At 36.4% G+C, this 18,102-nt stretch overlaps 2 protein-coding genes across 3 annotated transcripts in view; one reads left to right on the top strand and one right to left on the bottom strand.

The window, feature by feature from the left end:
- On the top strand, positions 1–16,900 carry LOC307125613 (GTPase IMAP family member 9-like). Of its 2 annotated transcripts, none has more exons than XM_079815611.1 (4): positions 1–115; positions 1,076–1,260; positions 10,681–10,744; positions 10,830–16,900. In XM_079815611.1, exons 3-4 carry the CDS (start codon positions 10,733–10,735, stop codon positions 11,790–11,792), a joined length of 975 nt encoding a protein of 324 aa, XP_079671737.1. In that variant the 5' UTR covers positions 1–115; positions 1,076–1,260; positions 10,681–10,732; the 3' UTR covers positions 11,793–16,900. The 2 variants fall into 2 exon arrangements, with proteins under 2 accessions (XP_079671737.1, XP_079671738.1); XM_079815612.1 differs by having other exon boundaries at positions 22–106.
- Positions 14,964–18,102, bottom strand: part of LOC307125525 (GTPase IMAP family member 8-like) — a 27,180-nt gene continuing 24,041 nt past the window's right edge. The window contains exon 3 of the mRNA XM_079815412.1: positions 14,964–18,060. Coding sequence (XP_079671538.1) covers positions 16,907–18,060 — 1,154 coding nt within the window. The 3' untranslated portion in view covers positions 14,964–16,906. The remainder of the gene's footprint in view (positions 18,061–18,102) is intronic.

Raw genomic sequence — 18,102 nt, forward strand, 5'->3', positions numbered from 1 at the left:
GAAGACGTCCGTTCAACTTTCATTTTGGAACTATTTTTCAACCATGACGGGACGTGTCAGAGGGACGTCTTTTCAACGGTCATTAAACGTCATTATGTTTGCTGGGGTGTGTCTGGTAATTATGCTGTTTATTGCGATCACTTATATTGGGCACTTTTTGACATATGAAAATGATGCATTTCGGTTAAAGTCATCGGTTAATTTCGTGATTTTGACAGTTTCCACTTGGACATGTTAGTCATGCATGACAGATTTGAATGTATTTTTGATCCGTTTTCATGGAAAATATATTTATTTTTATTTTATTTTGTCATTATTGTTTTGTTTTAAGCAGATAAAATGGTGCTAATCAGCCTTGATTGACATGGCAATAAAATTATATCACATTATTTTGGCAGTTCAAATTTTGGGGCGTTTTTTCCTTAAATAAGGCGGGTTTTAGTGAGCTTTTGGCCTGGAAATCGTCAACCCAATCTCAAGACTTTGAGAAATAACCAACCTTAACTTTAAGCTAATGAAAAAAAAATATCAGCAGGGGGATATTACACTACAATATAGTGTGCCTTCTCTATATTTAACCCCACCAGCCTCCACTGGTTTACAAAGGCGGTGTTACAGTAAAATATCAACTCTTTCAAATAAAGCTGAACATTTAAAATATTAAGAAAAAGAGGTAATTATCATACATCTTCCTGTGTCTTCTTACAGCGCACATAGTTCAGTGATGATAAATAACACAGGGTATGGGATCAGCTGTTGCCAGGCAGAATTCATACCGGGAAGTTGATACTCAGTATTTCCCCCCACATTTTTTTCTTTAAATCTAGGTTTATTCATATTGTCCTTTAGACTGATGCACGTTCATTTATCAAAAGCTTTTCATTTAAAGAGTCGGTTCATATTTTTATTTAATATGGTTCATTGGTGAGTTTAAGCTAATTACAATAAAAATCTAATGCTAAATCACTTTATTACTAAATATCATGTTAGATATTAAACTTAAAGCTTAAAAGTTAAAGCTTTTTTAAAGTTAGGCCTATAATGACATGTGAAAGTAATGTTGTTATTCCTTCAGGTTATTTCAGTCGTCACTGCTACATCTGATGGGATCACAGCGCCTCCTATTGGAGACAAACGGCGTCACGTGATCCAGTGAGGGCCACTGTTGAAAGTGAAAGTAACATTTCAACACGGACATTTTGTTGAAGCTCATTTCTCTAACGGAGGACATCTTACCTCGACTGTTTTGTGAGCGTCTCTGTAAGTTAATTTATATTAATATATATTAAACAAACTCAGTGTTGGCTACTGAAAGTATGTGAGTTCTTATATCCATAATACATGTTACAGAAATTTTTGTGTTTTAAGGCTTATGGGTGTACATATGCTTCTGGGTTTGGGTAAACACAACCCAAAACTAACCAGAACCTCATACTAGGCCTATTTGACCTATTTTTGTTAGATATAAGTTTGTGTCACTGTCTTTTTAAAGGAACCGGTTATTAACTAGTTTAATGCACCATAGGACGCGATTAACATGCCTGAATGCAAATACTGAACATCCAGAGCATATGATGAAACAGCTGTGCTAATAAATGAACTCGACAAACAAAGATGACCTAAAGTCACTGTACTGTAGCCTATATAGAGACTGACATGCTCATCTTTCAAATATTGACCTCAACAATAATCAGACATAGCGGGATTTTATTTTAAAAAGTGAATAATTGTATTTTATTGACAAAACGATTTTAGTTTATTATTTAATATTTGGTTTTATTATATCAGATAACATTTTAATCTGTCATATGCTCATGTTACCCCACCTATGGGGCATGTTGTCACATTTCACTTCCATTTTTTCGGGGTAAATCAAGAAAAAAGTACACACTGTATTAATGAAACACAACCACATAACTGTACTAGACATGTGTAAACATAATGTGAAATACTCTGAACCCCAAGAGGATTTACACAAACTGAGAAAGTCACAATCCTGCAATGTTTTTATTGTTGTTTAGTGTCCCCGATGCAAAGAAAGTATATTTCCCTATATATGAATGAACAATATATTAAACGATTTAACGGTATATTTGACAATATACAGAAGAATATATTGTGTTGCCACTTGTCATATATTAAAAAATATGTGACGATATATGTACTAATATATCTGTATGTTATTGTATATTCAGTAATACACTTCATAATATAAAGATGTGTGTATGTGATCAGAGCAGTGTTCATTTTGACAGCAAATTTTGATTTAGTTTTAGTCTTATTTTAGTCACCTGAATTGTTTTTAGTTTTAGTCTAAATATCATAAGATTTTAAATCTACAGTAGATTTATTCTCCTAAAATCTAATGAGTTTAGTTAAACTGTAATACATTAAGCATTTAAGCATTACATAACAACTGTCACTTGAACTGACAGTTTGACATCATTTTTGTTTTACATTAAAAATACACGAAAGAGCTCAATTCACTTTTTTGTTTGTTTTTTTTTAAAAACAAACGTTTTATAACTTTGTATTTCTGTTTTAGTTAGTAGGCCATATCAGGTTAAACTAAAGCTTCAAATAAGTTTGTTTGTTTATTTTTTTTAATTTCAGTTAACATTTATTTCATTTCAAGTAATTTCTTTTAATGGTTTTAGTGAACTATTATAACCCTGATACTTTATTGAATATGTGTCAAATACTGCTCTTTCCTCCTGACTATGAATTAAATGGGAATTAAATTAAATACAGTTTACATGTGTAAGCAAAAACGAATATATAATGCATGACTTTTAATGATAAACAAGCTGGAAATACACCGGGACTCTTGCAGTTGCAGGAGCTCATTCAAGTTCAGATGAGGCAGATCAAATATGCATCGTTACAACCATCTAAAACATATTACTATATAAACATCGTAAAGTAAACATTGTCATTATTCATCAGCATTAGTTCATAAACAATTGCCTGGCATTAATGTGCACTATCACTGATTGTGAGCCGCTCTGGAGCGCTGTATTGGGGATGTGTGAGCCTGTAGAGTCAACTTTCAAGTCAACTTTATTTATACAGCGCTTTTTACAATGCAGGTTGTTTCAAAGCAGCTTTACAAAGTTAAACAGGGAAATAATGCGACAGAATTTGATTGGGCTGTACAGCCGCTCTGGAGAAAACGGTAATGTCATCATCTCATTTCAATTATCATACAGTGACAATGTGGGCAGATCAGTAATGTAGTTTATATAGTTAATTTTAGTTTACTAACTAGATTCTTCTGATATTTAGATTGAACATTTTTAAATGTTGTGTCCCCAACTGAGCAAGCCAAGCCGAAGGCGACAGTGGAAATTAACCAAAACTCCATCAGGGCATAATGGAGAAAAATAAACCTTGGGCGAAACCAGGCTCAGTCAGGCTACCAGTTCTCCTCTGGCCAATTAACAAACAGCGTATGATTATTATTCTGGCATTATTCTTTACAGGTCAGAGGTCATATTAGATCGGAATTTTCGAAGGATCGGAGGCAACACGCCAGAGACGGGTTTATTGAGGATGCCGTTTCTGTGAGGCAGTTTCAGGGGGAGTCTAATTGACACGGTCTCTGCATACACTTCAGGGTCATGTGTTGGTCATGTCTGGGCGCAGGTCCACCATCTTGTCTGGATACGGCCCAGATCCGGCTGACTGTAGTAAACCTCAGGATAAACAGAGAGACTATCATTAGCGTAGACGCCATTCGTCTGATGATGTAACGAGTACATCAGGTTTTATGGGAAGTGTTCCCGGTTCCGCTGATCTAGTTAATGTAGCCTAACAATTTTTTAATTGAAAAGTGTTTTATGTGTATGCCACAGTAAAGAGATGTGTTTTTAGTTTTAGTCCCAAGGTTTATTTTTCTCCATTAGGTCACCTGATGGGGTTTTGGTTTCCTTGCCACTGTTGCCTCTGGCTTGGCGTGCTCAGTTGGGGACACTATATTTTTCAACTAAACATCGAAATAAATCTAATTAATAAACTAAATTAACCATATAAACTAAATTACTGATCTAATTATTGATCTAAAGCCCACACTGTCACCGTATGGAAATTGAAATGAACTGATGACATCACATGGCTATACAGCTTAATAAAATTTTGCTGCATTATTTTCCTGTTTAACTCTGTAAAGCTGCTTTGAAACAATCTACATTGTTAAAAGCGCTACATAAATAAAGTTGACTTGACTTGACTTGACTTGACTTGACTTGACTTAGTCTAGATTTAAACTGACAGAGTGTGTCTGCTTCCCAAACAATGCTAGGAAGACTGTTTCAGAGTTTAAGTGCTAAATAGGAAAAGGATCGACCGCCTGCAGTTGATTTGGATATTCTCGGTATGATCAACTGGCCAGAATTTAGAGACCGCAGTAGACGTGATGGAGTATAATATGTTAAGAGCTCACTCAAGTACTGGGGAGCTAAACCATTTAATGCATTGTAAGTAATAAGCGAGATTTTAAAATGTATGCAATATTTAATAGGAAGCCAGTGCAGTGTTGACAGAACTGGGCTAATATGGTCATACTTCCTGGTTCTAGTAAGAACTCGAGCTGCTGCGTTTTGGACCAGCTGGAGTTTATTTATTAAGCGAGCAGGGCAACCACCCAGTAGAGCATTACAATAATCTAGCCTTGAGGTCATGAACGCATGAACTAACTGTTCAGCATTTTGCATTGAGAGCATGTGCCGTAATTTAGATATTTTTTAAGATGGTAGAATGCAGTTTTACAGATGCTGGAAACATGGCTTTCAAACGAAAGATTGGTATCAAAGAGCACACCCAGGTTCCTCACTGACGACGAGGACTTGACAGAGCAGCCATCAAGCGTTAGACAGTATTCTAGGTTACTACTTGTGGAGCTTTTTTGTCCAATATTTAAGAATTCAGTTTTTTAAGTTTAAGTTTAAGTTTATTATTTATTTGACAGGGACCATGTGCAAGTACATTAATCTTACAAAAGAAAAGATGCTTTACACCAGATTTAGCCACAGCTAATTTCCATCCGCAGTCCCTGGGCAGATAAAACAATAAAATATATACATCTAAACATCAATAACTCACTATCTATTTACAACCTCATTTACATTTACACTTCAGCCTAAGCTAACCCTGTACATACTGTTTACAATCAACCTTTTAAAATTGCTATAGTCAATTATTACTAAACATTAACATAATCAGTGCTGACATAGTTGGTTTTCTAATAATACCTTTTTAACATTTTGAGAGAAGTCCCTCAGGTGAGAGGTTAATTTTAGACTATCTGGAAGCTTGTTCCATTCTTTAACAGCTTTGAATGAGAAGGCTGTCTGTGCAAAGGCAGAGCATCTTTTAGGTAATCTACAGTCATTTCGACTTGTGGACCTAGATGTCCTGGTAGTCTGTTCTGAGCAGAGCTGCACAAATCGCCTCAGTGGTGGAGGTGCATTATTATTAAGAATCTTAAAAATTAACCTAACATTTGAGTATACAATTAGATTTTCAAAATTTAATATATTTAACCGCCTAAAAATTTGGCAATGGTGATGTCTTAATGTTTTTTTATCTAATACTTTTACAGCCTGATTATAAAGTGATTTTAATGGTTTTAATGTTATTTGACTTGTTTGAGACCAACATGAGATACAATAGTTAACATGAGAAATAATCATTGCATCCAAATATATTTTTGCTGCATCATAAGTGAGCATATTTCGAATATGTTTAAAAACTGAGATATTGTATTTTAAAATATTAGACAATTTTTTAATATGTTTTTTAAAACCGAATGTTGGTTCTAAAATGACCCCTAAGTATTTGAAATCATCTACTACTTTAATCTTTTTTCCTTTTACAAAAACACATGGAAAAGTCATTGGTTTTCTAATTTTAGTGAAATACATTGACACCGTTTTATTTACGTTAAGTGTAAGAGAAGCAGAAGTGAGCCAATCTGCAATGTTATTCATGACCTCAGTTAATTTATTAGCCACACTAGTGGCGTCATTTCCATGTGCATAAATAATTGTATCATCCGCATACATTTGAACATCCACCTCACCACACACTGAAGGGAGATCATTAATATAGAGTGTAAACAGCAGTGGCCCAAGAACAGAGCCCTGGGGGACACCTGTGTCACAAGCCTTTGATGTAGACAGCATATTATTGACTCGCACACACTGTACACGGTCACTAAGATATGATTTTATCCACTGCAGTGCACTGTGAGACAGTTTGTAGTTTGTCAATTTCTTCAGCAGCACAGAGTGGTTGACCGTGTCAAATGCTTTTCGTAGGTCTAAGAACACAGTGCCCACGACCCCTCCCTTGTCCAATTTAGCTTTTACCCCTTCTATAAAATGGCAGCATGCAGTTTCAGTGGAGTGGTTTTTCCTATATCCAAATTGCATGGGATGCAGTAGATTATTTTTATTAAGGTGTTCTAATAACTGTTCTGCAATCACTTTTTCAATGACCTTTGAGACAACAGGAAGTATGCTGATGGGTCTATAATTGCATACTTCATTTCTGTTGCCGGTTTTAAAAACTGGCGTGATAGCTGCATTTTTAAAAGCAGCAGGGAACACATTTTCTTCGATTGATTTATTTGTCATGTGAGTAATAGGAGTCATAAAAATATCTTTATGTCTTTTTAGAATTGTACTATTAAATCCCCAAATGTCTTTACTTTTAGAGTTCATCATTGATTCCAAAATTTTGTTTATTTTAAATTCATTGGTCGTTTCGAACTTCATAAAACTTGGATTATTCTCAAAAATAGGGTCAGATGTTTGATTGGTGCAATTTGAATGTTTGCAAAGTTCCTTAACTGATTCTATAAAATAATTATTAAAATAATTTGCAACTATTAGTGGATCGTTTTCAAGATTTTCGTTTATATTAATTTCCATTTTCTGACGTTTAGAATGTTTTCGTCCAGTGACTTTATCAATGGCTTGCCAAAGTTTTTGAGTATTACCTTTTGCTTGTTCAATTAAATTAATATAAAAATTTGCTTTAGTCCTTCTCAACAACATTGTAACCTTATTTCTAAGCTCCTTATATAAAAGTCGATCAGTCATGTGGCCTGTTTTCAAGGACTTTTTAAGTGCTGCATCTCTTGACTTCATTAGATTCCATATGGACTCATTTATCCAAGGCAGAGTTTTTTTGGTTTTATTCTTTAAATGGGTTTGTTTAGAGTATTTGGATAGGAGTTCATTGAATGTTTTTAAAAAATCATTACATGCTGACTGACAATTTTTACCAGATGTTAATTGATTCCATTTAATTTTTTGTATTTCATTATGAAACAGTTCCATATCTTTTTTGGGAATATAAGAGGCCACTGAATTAAAGTCAACTGAATTAAATTTTTTATATCTCATTTTTGATAATTTCCTAACTATTAAAGTGAGGTTATGAATTGAGTTGGAAATTACTGGTCATCCAATGTTTTATATCAGCTATGCATTCCGTTAATCTTGTGAATTAGTAAGTTTCTTCAGGGCGTGGTAGCATGTACAGGGTAAAGACCAGCGGTCCTAGCACTGAGCCTTGCGGTTGTTACGGCAAAATTAAAATTAATTTGTTGACATCACTAATAAGAGACAAACCTTAGGAAAAATTCTCTTTATAAAGATTTATTTTTCTTGCAAGAAAGAGCCCACAGTCAACACAGTCATGTAGCCTGTCTCAAGTGTGAACTGCTAAAACAAAAGAAGGCACAAACTCTTATATCCGCCAATGTTTAAACAACCCCCTCAGTAATTTTCCATACATCTGTGGAAAACCACTGAAGGTTTTTTACTCAGAGTAAGAGGTGAGAAACAATACACAAATGGTCCCCTTTCTGTCTTGGAACTCATTTGAATTAAAAGCAAGAAACACAATGGTCCTTCCTCTGTCTTAGAACTAATTTAAATTATCCGACACCTTTGGTTCGGGAAAGCTCTCAATTTAGATATCCCACTGCTACCCCCATGGGTTTCCCCAGACATTGTGTCTGTTGAGCTTTAGTAAAGGTGTTTTGCATGGCCGAAACAGATGTTGACTTCTTGTGTGAACTCAGACATAAATCTTCTGTGATTAATTTTTTTTTTCCACAACACGGTACTCCATACTGAACTTGTGATCGGTGTGACATCTCTTCATTTACTGCTACAAACTGATAACGGTCACATAGGTATGATTTAATCCATGACAAAGCAATTCCACTAATACCTACATAATTTTCGAGTCTATTCAAAAGAATGTTGTGGTCGATGGCATCAAATGCAGCTCTAAGATCGAGTAACACTAATAGAGAGATACAGCCACGATCGGATGATAAGAGTAAATCATTTGTAACTCTGATGAGAGCAGTCTCAGTACTATGATACGGTCTAAATCCTGACTGGAAGTCCTCACAGATACCATTTCTTTCTAAAAAGGAACATAATTGTGAAGACACTGCCTTTTCAAGTATTTTTGACAGAAAGGGTAGATTTGAGATTGTTCTATAATTGACTAATTCTGTAGGATCAAGTTGTGATTTTTTAATATGTGGTTTAATAATAGCCAACTTAAAAGTTTTCGGTACATATCCTAATGACAAAGATGAATTAATGATATTAAGAAGAGGATCTATGACCTCTGGTAGCATCTCTTTTAATAGCCTAGTTGGTATAGGGTCGAGCATACATGTTGTCGATTTTGATGATTTAACGAGTTTAGCCAATTCTTCTTCTCCTATAGCAGTGAATGAGTTAAACATTTTTCCTCAGTGACACTACAATGCTCTGTCTGATGTGATGCTGTAGTAGACGGCTGCATGGATATAATTTTCTTCCTTATATTATCAATCTTACATGTAAAGCAGTTCATAAAGTCATTACTGCTGTGCTGCATACAAACATCGGAAGTTGAAGCTTTGTTTTTGGTTAATTTAGCTACTGTATCGAATAAATACCTTGGGTTGTTTTTGTTTTCTTCCAAGAGAGTCAAGAAATAAGCAGATCTAGCAGTTTTTACGGCCTTTCTGTATGCGATCATGCTCTCTTTCCACGAATTTCGAAAAACCTCTAGTTTTGTTTTCTTCCAGCTGCACTCCATTTTTCTGGCTGCTGTTTTAAGGGCCCGAGTGTGCTAACTCTGATAGAAAATCAGCAAATTCTTTGATAAAGTCTGTATTGCGCCCTGGTGGCCTGCATACAGTAGCCAACACAAATGTTAAACGGGATTTATCATTTACACTACATAATGTTACATATAGCACCAGGACTTCAACGGAATTATATTTGAAACTAGACTTCTGAGTAATAATGAAGATATTATTATAAATTGCAGCAACCCCCCCCCCCCCCCCCTTACCTTTCAGACGCGGCTCATGTTTATAACAATAATCTTGGGGAGTGGACTCATTTAAGGTAATGTAGTCGTCAGGTTTTAGCCAGGTTTCTGTCAAACACAGCACATCTAGATTATTATCTGTAATCATCATTAACAATAAGCACTTTTGGGGAGAGGGATCTAATATTCAGCAACCCAAGCTTTATCATTTGTTCATCTGTGTTATATCTGTTGTTTATTTGTTGGACATCAATTACATTTTTACTGTTGAATGGTTTTGATGTTTTTTTGTATTTGCTAATTCGGGGAACAGACACAGTCTATATGTGATAATATCTAGGTGAAAGAGCCTCTATGTGCTGGGATTTAGACGGTCGGTTTAGCCAGTTTGTCTGCTTCCTGACCTGGGCCCTAGTGAGTCAAGGTTTAGCTGTAGAGCTCAACAGTGCCATGTTTTCCCGCCGTTAGATCAGCACGTTCAGATCAAATGTGGCATCTGTTACACAGGACATCAGTTCTAACTGGATCTCTGCCCTAATCATCCCTCACTAACATTTTCCTCTCGTTATTATATGTTGACGAAAATGACAGTTGATTTTCCGTTTTTGTCATCCAACACTAGTTTTTATTTAGTTATCGTCTCGTTTTCTTCACTGAAAAAAGGTAGTTGACGAAAATGTACAAATTTTTCATCAACGAAATTAACACTGGATCAGATATGGTACCGCATGTGTAATAGATTGCAGATGTTTTTACTCATGTAGTATAAACACAAATATATAGAGAAATATAATGTAATATATTTTTATATTATATTTACATTAAAATATAATATTTTCATGTTCAAGCTACACATGGAATAACACTTACTTTTACATTTACTCTCCTTTAACAGTCAGAAGCAAAGCATGCTGGGAACTAGAAGTCTGTCGTAACCATTGATTGTAACTCATTCTGTGAATGTGTGTATGCATGTGTGTGCAATACATTGACATTTATATGGGAACATTTATGTGCAATATATGTACACAGTAAAGGATAAAACTTTATTAATATTTCACATAATTATATTTTTGACTTAATTTCTAAATATTATATATATATATATATATATATATATATATATATATATATATATATATATATATATATATATATATATATATATATATATATATATATATATATATATATATCATCAATATATAGCCATACATGGTCAAAGTATATATTGCAGTATATTTAAAAACATAAGCACTAGTTTCCCATGTATGGAAATGTATTATGTTATATATTGCATTATATATATTTTTTCTTTTTTTCTGTAAGGGCTTGGTGAATACATTTGGTGAAAGTGTCTTTAAAGAAGCAAAAAGGGACCATGAGCTATCAGGTATGTGACACTTTTACTAATTTAACAAGCATATCTACGGTATGTGTTTAGACTGATATTGATTGTATTGTTTTGTGTTTTTTAGACGTTTGAGAACACAGAGAGGAGAGGGGAAGGAGATGATAAAGATCTTCGGCTGCTGTTGATCGGTAAAACCGGATCCGGGAAAAGCGCCACAGGAAACACCATCTTCAATGAAACTGTGTTTGCGTCAGAAATGAGCTCTTCCTCAGTGACCAGAGTCTGTCGGACACACACTGGTGCTGTTAATAACAGGAGCGTGACAGTGATCGATACTCCAGACTTCAGATTCTCCACTCACACTGACTTTGATTCAGACTCAGAGCTGAAGAACGCTCTTGAATTATGTTCAGCAGGAGCTCATGTGATCCTGCTTATTCTGTCTTTGAGCACTTTCACTGAGCAGGAGATGGACTTCATTCACTGGTTTGAGCTGAAGTTTGGAGCAGAAGCTCTCAGATTTACTCTAGTGCTCTTCACTCATGCAGATCAGAGACACATGAGAACACTAGGAGAAATGATCAGCAGAAACTCTCAGTTATCTGATTTTATTAATCGATGTGGTCGGAGATATCATGAGTTTAACATTAAAGCTCCAGCAAACAGACAGCAGGTGAATGAACTCATGGAGAAGATCGACAGACTCGTGACTGAGAACACAAACTCCTGCTACACGCTAGACAAGATGAAGGAGAACGAGAGGAGAAGAGCGGAGGAGGAGAGGAGAGCAGAGGAGGAGAGAGAGAGAGAACGTCAGATGAGATTAGACAGAGTCAGAGAAGAGGAAGAGGCACGAGTGAGGAGAGAATATGAACAGGAGGTACTGGAGAAAGAGAGGAGAGAGGATGAGGAGAGGAAAGAGAGAATCAGAAGAGAGACAGAGATTCCTGTGAGAGAACAATGTGCAGAGGGAAGAGTCAGTCGATTCAAACACTTTGTAAAACAGAACAAATTCTTCATTCTGGCAGGCATATGTGTAGGTGCAGTGATCATATTAATTGTTCTTGCAGTAATATTTTTTTCCTGAACTCAGTTTTAACAGAATGTAGACATATCTGGTGTTTCCACTCATCTGCTCCATTCACAGTATTTTTTACTAAGACTTAAGAATACATTTCATACCTGCTTTTGATTATTGACGTTCCACTGTTTACTATCTTGAAAATGTAATTGTTGAAATATAATTTATATTATTTTGTTGATGCTAAAATGGTATATTTAATCAGTATGATGAAATAAGTATTGATATATGGAGTAAAGTTTGTTCGTATGGGAAGAAGGAGGCGGGAACCGGCGAACATTCGACAAGTTTAATACAAAATAAAATGGCGGCGGCAGCCCCTCACGGCCGACTGCCGCCTACATACAAAAACAAAACGTAAATAAAACAACACAAAATCCAGGCCTTGTCCTCTCTCGTCCTTCACTGTCGTCGCTCCTCCTTTATACTCCCTCACTCCTCCGTGAGCCACGAGACCGCTACAGCGCGCAGCTGGCGCCCATCTCCCCTGATGAGCGCGGCCTCGTCCCGTCCTCACAGTCCCTCAGCCTCGCTGCCCGCCACAATATATTTATCTTATATTAAAACAATAAATGATACTGAACATTATTTCCTAGATGTATTTTCATTCTATTACAGATGCACATAATAGATTCTTGTGAAATGTACGCCATTATTTTTCCCCTCAGCAACCATTCTACAGGTCTTCCATATGTCTAATTTAGCTTGTCCAACAACACAATTTGGCAAGGCACACTGTTCTATCCTGGTCTTACCAGACTCTCGTTCATTTCATTTGTACACAGAGTCTGGCCGCTCTCCATTGACAAGCGTTTACGTCCTTGAAGGCGGGAACTCTGTTGAAGTTTAAAACTATTGGATCTGCCCAGAGCCACTCTGGATCTGCCATAACTAGTCGCTAATGTTTGGTCGTGACGTTTGTCATGCGCCGTTCGCCTCTGTTTCTCACATGGAAGTCTGTAAAAATAAATGTGCAGATTGTGCAGCCACCTCAGTGATAAAACTTAAAACTCGTGCATTCGGATGGTGATTTATTCACGGTGGAGGGGAGCTTAGATACGTATACATATCTATGGAGGGGAGAGTTTTGTGATCGGGAACGCACTGCTCATGTGGTCTGTAACATGATTGTGTGCTGTAAATAAAATGTCATATGCTTGGTATGATAAGAATAAATGCTGCCGTAGATAACGGCCCAATTCAAATGTTTACGTGCTTCTTGTTATTTTTTGAGCGGTGATGAAATATATTGCTCTTGTAAATACTCGCCAGTATTTAAAGAAATCTAAAGTCTAGAAATGCATCCAAATTACAGCAAAGCACAGCTGTACGGTGCTCTGCAGGGGTCAAAAAGGATATAAACAGTGAATTTTTAAGTGATATAGTCTTGAAAACTCAGAGATGTTGATTCGGACAGTAATTCAATTACCACACGACCTTGGTGTTTGTCTAAAGCAATAGGTAATTCAGCCTGGGATTTTTACACGGGTGGTGGGAGACGGACGGCAATAAAATCACCACTGTAAATGATGACAATACCTTCTGACCCCACGAGAAATAATTACCATCAGAATATTTAATATATAGGTACAGAATAGGTAGGACATAACACTAAACTTAAGTATTAAGTATTTATCTGAAAAAGAGGCAGGTTTTATTTTAGAAATGCATAGAAAAACTAAAAGCTCACAGGAAAAAAGCAAACATTTGCAATCAGTTATTAATATTTAGTGTTCATAATTTCTTTGTATGCCAAAAATTATGTCAAACAAGTTGGCATTATTATCACAAATAAAACAATCGACTCCAAACACAACTATGCAATATGCTTACGAAAGCTTTCGGTAAAAAACATGTTTACAACAACATTATATTAAATAAGTTACTCAAAATATTAAGTAAAGTACCAAACATAGATTTATTTGTTGAAAATATAGAATTTATTTTTGTTACAATTACAACCCCATAGAGTCATTTTTCCCAGTGTATGTACAGTAGGCTATATACATATGAATTGATACTGAATCAAGTTCGAAAGCGATATTTGTGCCAATCACCAACCCCAAATACCCCCAACACCCACCCCCCCCATCCTCACCCACCCCGCCACAATCTGCCCGCCACCACAAATTGTATGAAATTGTATGATAATTGTATGATAGTCATGATACATCCTTTAACGGGATAATTAAAAGTAAGAAAAAGTAAACATGAGTGAAAAGATTAAAAGTAACACTTCATAAGCAATAAAACAAAGGTTTATTTAAACTAATGTAATTCAGCTATGATCACATTTGTGATGTCCTTTATATTCATGCTAGAGACATTCTGCAATACACAGCCATAACACTCATTAGTGTTATCAGCAGTGAGGGCTGAGCCCCCCTAAGGGTTAAATCCTAGAACCGCTCCTGCGTCATGTGATTTCAAGGAACACATAAATACCAGCAGGGGAATTTCACTTGCCAACTGAAGTTCAGGAGACAGAGTGACACTCAGGTTTGACTTTACTGTGCACAATGATCAATGTATCTGTTTGTTTTTAATTATTTGGCGTCTTGATTTAAGTCAGAATCAGAATTACTTAATTTGCCAAAGCATGAATAAGGCATAATTTGCCTTGATTGTCAAACTATTATTACTGTACAGAGATAGATCACAACAACTTATGGTAAAACAACATTTTACAAGAAAAAAAGGGGTACACAGTAACAGGTGTGTAGCATAACATGGGGTATTACATTACAGATTTGACAGAAATCTGGCATGCAAAGAAAAAGCCAGCTTTGTGCATATCGGCTGCAGGGGAACAAAAAGTCTTGTGATGGCAAACACAATGTATAGTAATATATTTTGATGGTAGTGTCATGTCCAATAAAACATTGTGAAAGTTGGATGTAGGTTAGATTTCATAGGACATTTTATTGACTAAATAAACATAAACAAAGTATAACCGCAATTACTCATTGACATATAATTAAAGTTGTAGGTGATCTTGCAATAATAGTCCATTCAGCTGAAACCTGTACTAAAATTTGACTAGGTATAATAAGGTACAGAAAAGCATATTTTGAAAGGTTATGTCCCTGTTACACATTGCACTGCAAAACTGTTCAATGTAGATTTGCAAGCAGGAGGTTCACCTGCAAAATGCTGTATCTTTGTAAAAAAAAAATTCTTTGATTTAGAATTACTGTGTTTGTAAAAAATTGGCATGTTAACTAACAATAAACAATACAGTCCTTTACCTAATTTACATGTTACTGTAATGGACTAAATTAAAGATACATTTAGTTTTTTCATTTCACTTGCAGAAATTTGGACAAGGGATGGTCATTGCAAATACTGTCATGAAAATCAGCTGAGGGTGGGCACCGATGATGGAGAATTGAATGAATGTTACTACATCTTAGCCTATTCGTTTTTTTAATAAAAGTTTAATATACGCACGTTTTTTATTGTACTATTTTATTGTTGTTGTATTTGAATTAAAAATAGAATTAGATCTACTGTTTTAATGATTTCAGATGCAGCCTGTGTCCCTTACAGATAATGATGTCAAACATGAATGTTACTATCGGGGTGTCACAATTCGATACATATCACAAATCGAACTCGAGTCACAATACGATATTATTGCGATAGTCCAAGACATGGTAAAAAGTTAACAAAAAAACGTTGATTAAAAAGCTAGTTGGTATTAAATTGGGGGTCGAAATGAATAGGCGTGGACTTGGTGCTGGTAACACAATGCACAAGACAATGGTGACACCAGAATACAAATATTCATGAGTCTGAAGCTGAAAATACAGAATTATTTTAGACTAATATGCTTGCGCTCTGTCACTGACTAGATAGCTATAGGTCACTTTTTACTAGTAACATAAGATATTTTTGTATTATCAGGACCCACATATATTCACCCATTGTATTATAATAGCCTACATTGAATAGTCTGATATTTGCTCACAAAATCTTTCTTACAAAAACCTCAGTAGCATGTAGTGTTGCGTAACGTGGGAAAACTGGGAGCGAGGACTCAATTGCAGGAGTAAAGTAAAGATTTATTAAATTAAATGAAATCAAAAACAAACACCCACGAGGGGGAAAACCAAATAAAACTAAACATAATACCAGGGTCAGGAAACATGGAACAGGACAGGGAAACAGGAAACATCAAACAATGATCCAGCACAGGACTGCATACCCAAGGGGATTATAAAGGGCACAAACAAGGCAGGAAATTAGGGAGCACAGGTGGGGCAAATGAACATGACTAGAATAGACAAAAACACCACATGTGCTACACAAGACAAGACAGACATGTGACATGAAGCCAACATTAAGAATAGGGATATACCGATGAGGACATTTTCCCACTGATTAATTAACTTGTGACAACACCAGTGAGTGTTATTCATTAATCCTGTACAGTTATCAAGAAAAGATATATTTTTCATTAGCCAAGTTTCCATCCACTTTTTCCACTGTTTTGTTGATAAAGTGAAAATGCATTAAAAAAAAATACCCTGCACAATTTGCCTTCTACCGCCTGTTCCCTTTCAGACGGTCACGTTCGATGTACGTCGGAACTGACCGACGAATTGGGATCTGTTTTCAGAGACCAATCTACTTCGAGTGTATAGAAACGAGCCAATGAGCATTGGCATGCGGTGTAAATGATTGCTAATTTGAGGGAATTTATAAGGTCTATATCGATTTATGTTTAGTTATTTTGAAGGACTTTTATTATGATACAGACTTAAACGTGCATCAACACGTGCATAAAGCACGCTGTGTTTCCGCCTTGTGTATGTGCGCACACTTTTGTGAAGGACGCAGCTTGATGCATGATGGTTTCCCCCCCCCATGCCCCCCCCCCCCCCCATTTGAGGGTTATAAGGTAAACTAAGTGTAATGTTTATCATTTTTGTAACTGTATCGTTTTATTGTGTTGTTGGTTAATGTGTTGGAGTGACAGTGTTTGTTTGTTTTTATTGTTTGTGTTTTTACGGTTAGCTCTTACGGTGTCTACATGAGTGTCACGAATAAAACGCTAATGGAAACATCAGTTTAAGGAGTAATTTGACCATCAGTCAAGTGGGGTAGCTACATGCGGTTCACGCATTCCACGCGCCGCCCGCTGCCCCGCCGCCCCTCCGCCCCTCTTTGTAACAGTAATAACCAATGCCAGCTGCAGTGCTTAGTCCAACACCTATTGCAACACCAGCTCCAACACCAGCCAGAGCAACAAGTCCAACAACAACCAATCCCGCTACAACTGCGACTAATAAAATACGACCCCAGTACTTGGACAGAAATTGACCAAATCCGTCCGTTGATTCATCAGCTCTCTTCTCTGCTGCAATTCTCTCTCTCTCTTGTTTTCTCTCCTCTTCCTCTCTCTGTTTCTCTGCTTTAAATCTTTCTAGTTCAGCTTCCATCTCTCCTCTGACTTTCTTGTCTGTGATCTTTTTCACTCTCTCAATCTCCTCTTGTATTTGTTTCTCCACTTGTAGTTTTCTCTCCTCTTCCTCTCTCTGTCTCTCCTCTTCCTCTCTCTGTCTCCTCTCTTCTTCCTCTCGTCTGAGTCTCTGAGCATCTTCAAACATCTGATTACTGTAGTGTCCTCCTCCATTCTGCTCTATCATTGAGTCAATCTTCTGCAGTAGATCATTCACCTGCTCTCTGTTATTCTGAGCGTTGTTGTTGAAGACGTGAAATCTGCCTCCACACTGCTGAACTAGATCTCTTAATTTACAGTTCTCCTTAATGAGTTCCTCAATGGGCTTTTCTTCTATCTGATCTCCACGAGTGAAGAGAATGATGGAGTATTTTAACGCTTCCTCACCAAACATCATCTCAATCTGCTGAGGAATCTGCTGCTCATGTTCAGTGAATCTGTCATCTACTCTGAACACAATGAGGAAAGCGTGCGGTCCTGGACTGGATATATAAACACTTCTGGCTATCTCCATCGCTAACTCTTCAGGTTTCATCTGTGTGTCGAAGAATCCAGGAGTATCAACTACAGACACAGATCTGCCTGAAACAGTGGCCTGAGCAACTGAACATTTAGGGGTTACTGAACTCATACTCAACACAGAGTTAAACTCTTTCTGTCCCAGGATTGTGTTTCCAGCTGCACTCTTCCCAGCACCAGTTTTACCCAGAAGAACAATCCGTCTGGATGAAGGACCGGAGACAGGAGCGGCTGGTTCAGAATCTGTCAGAATTTTTCTTTTCAGTGGATTCAGTATCTCTGCTCCTTCTCCTGCATGAAAGGAAACAAAATAAGTGAATACTATTTTTAACA

Source organism: Gobio gobio (assembly GCF_949357685.1).
Source record: "Gobio gobio genome assembly, chromosome: 1".
Taxonomy (NCBI): domain Eukaryota; kingdom Metazoa; phylum Chordata; class Actinopteri; order Cypriniformes; family Gobionidae; genus Gobio; species Gobio gobio.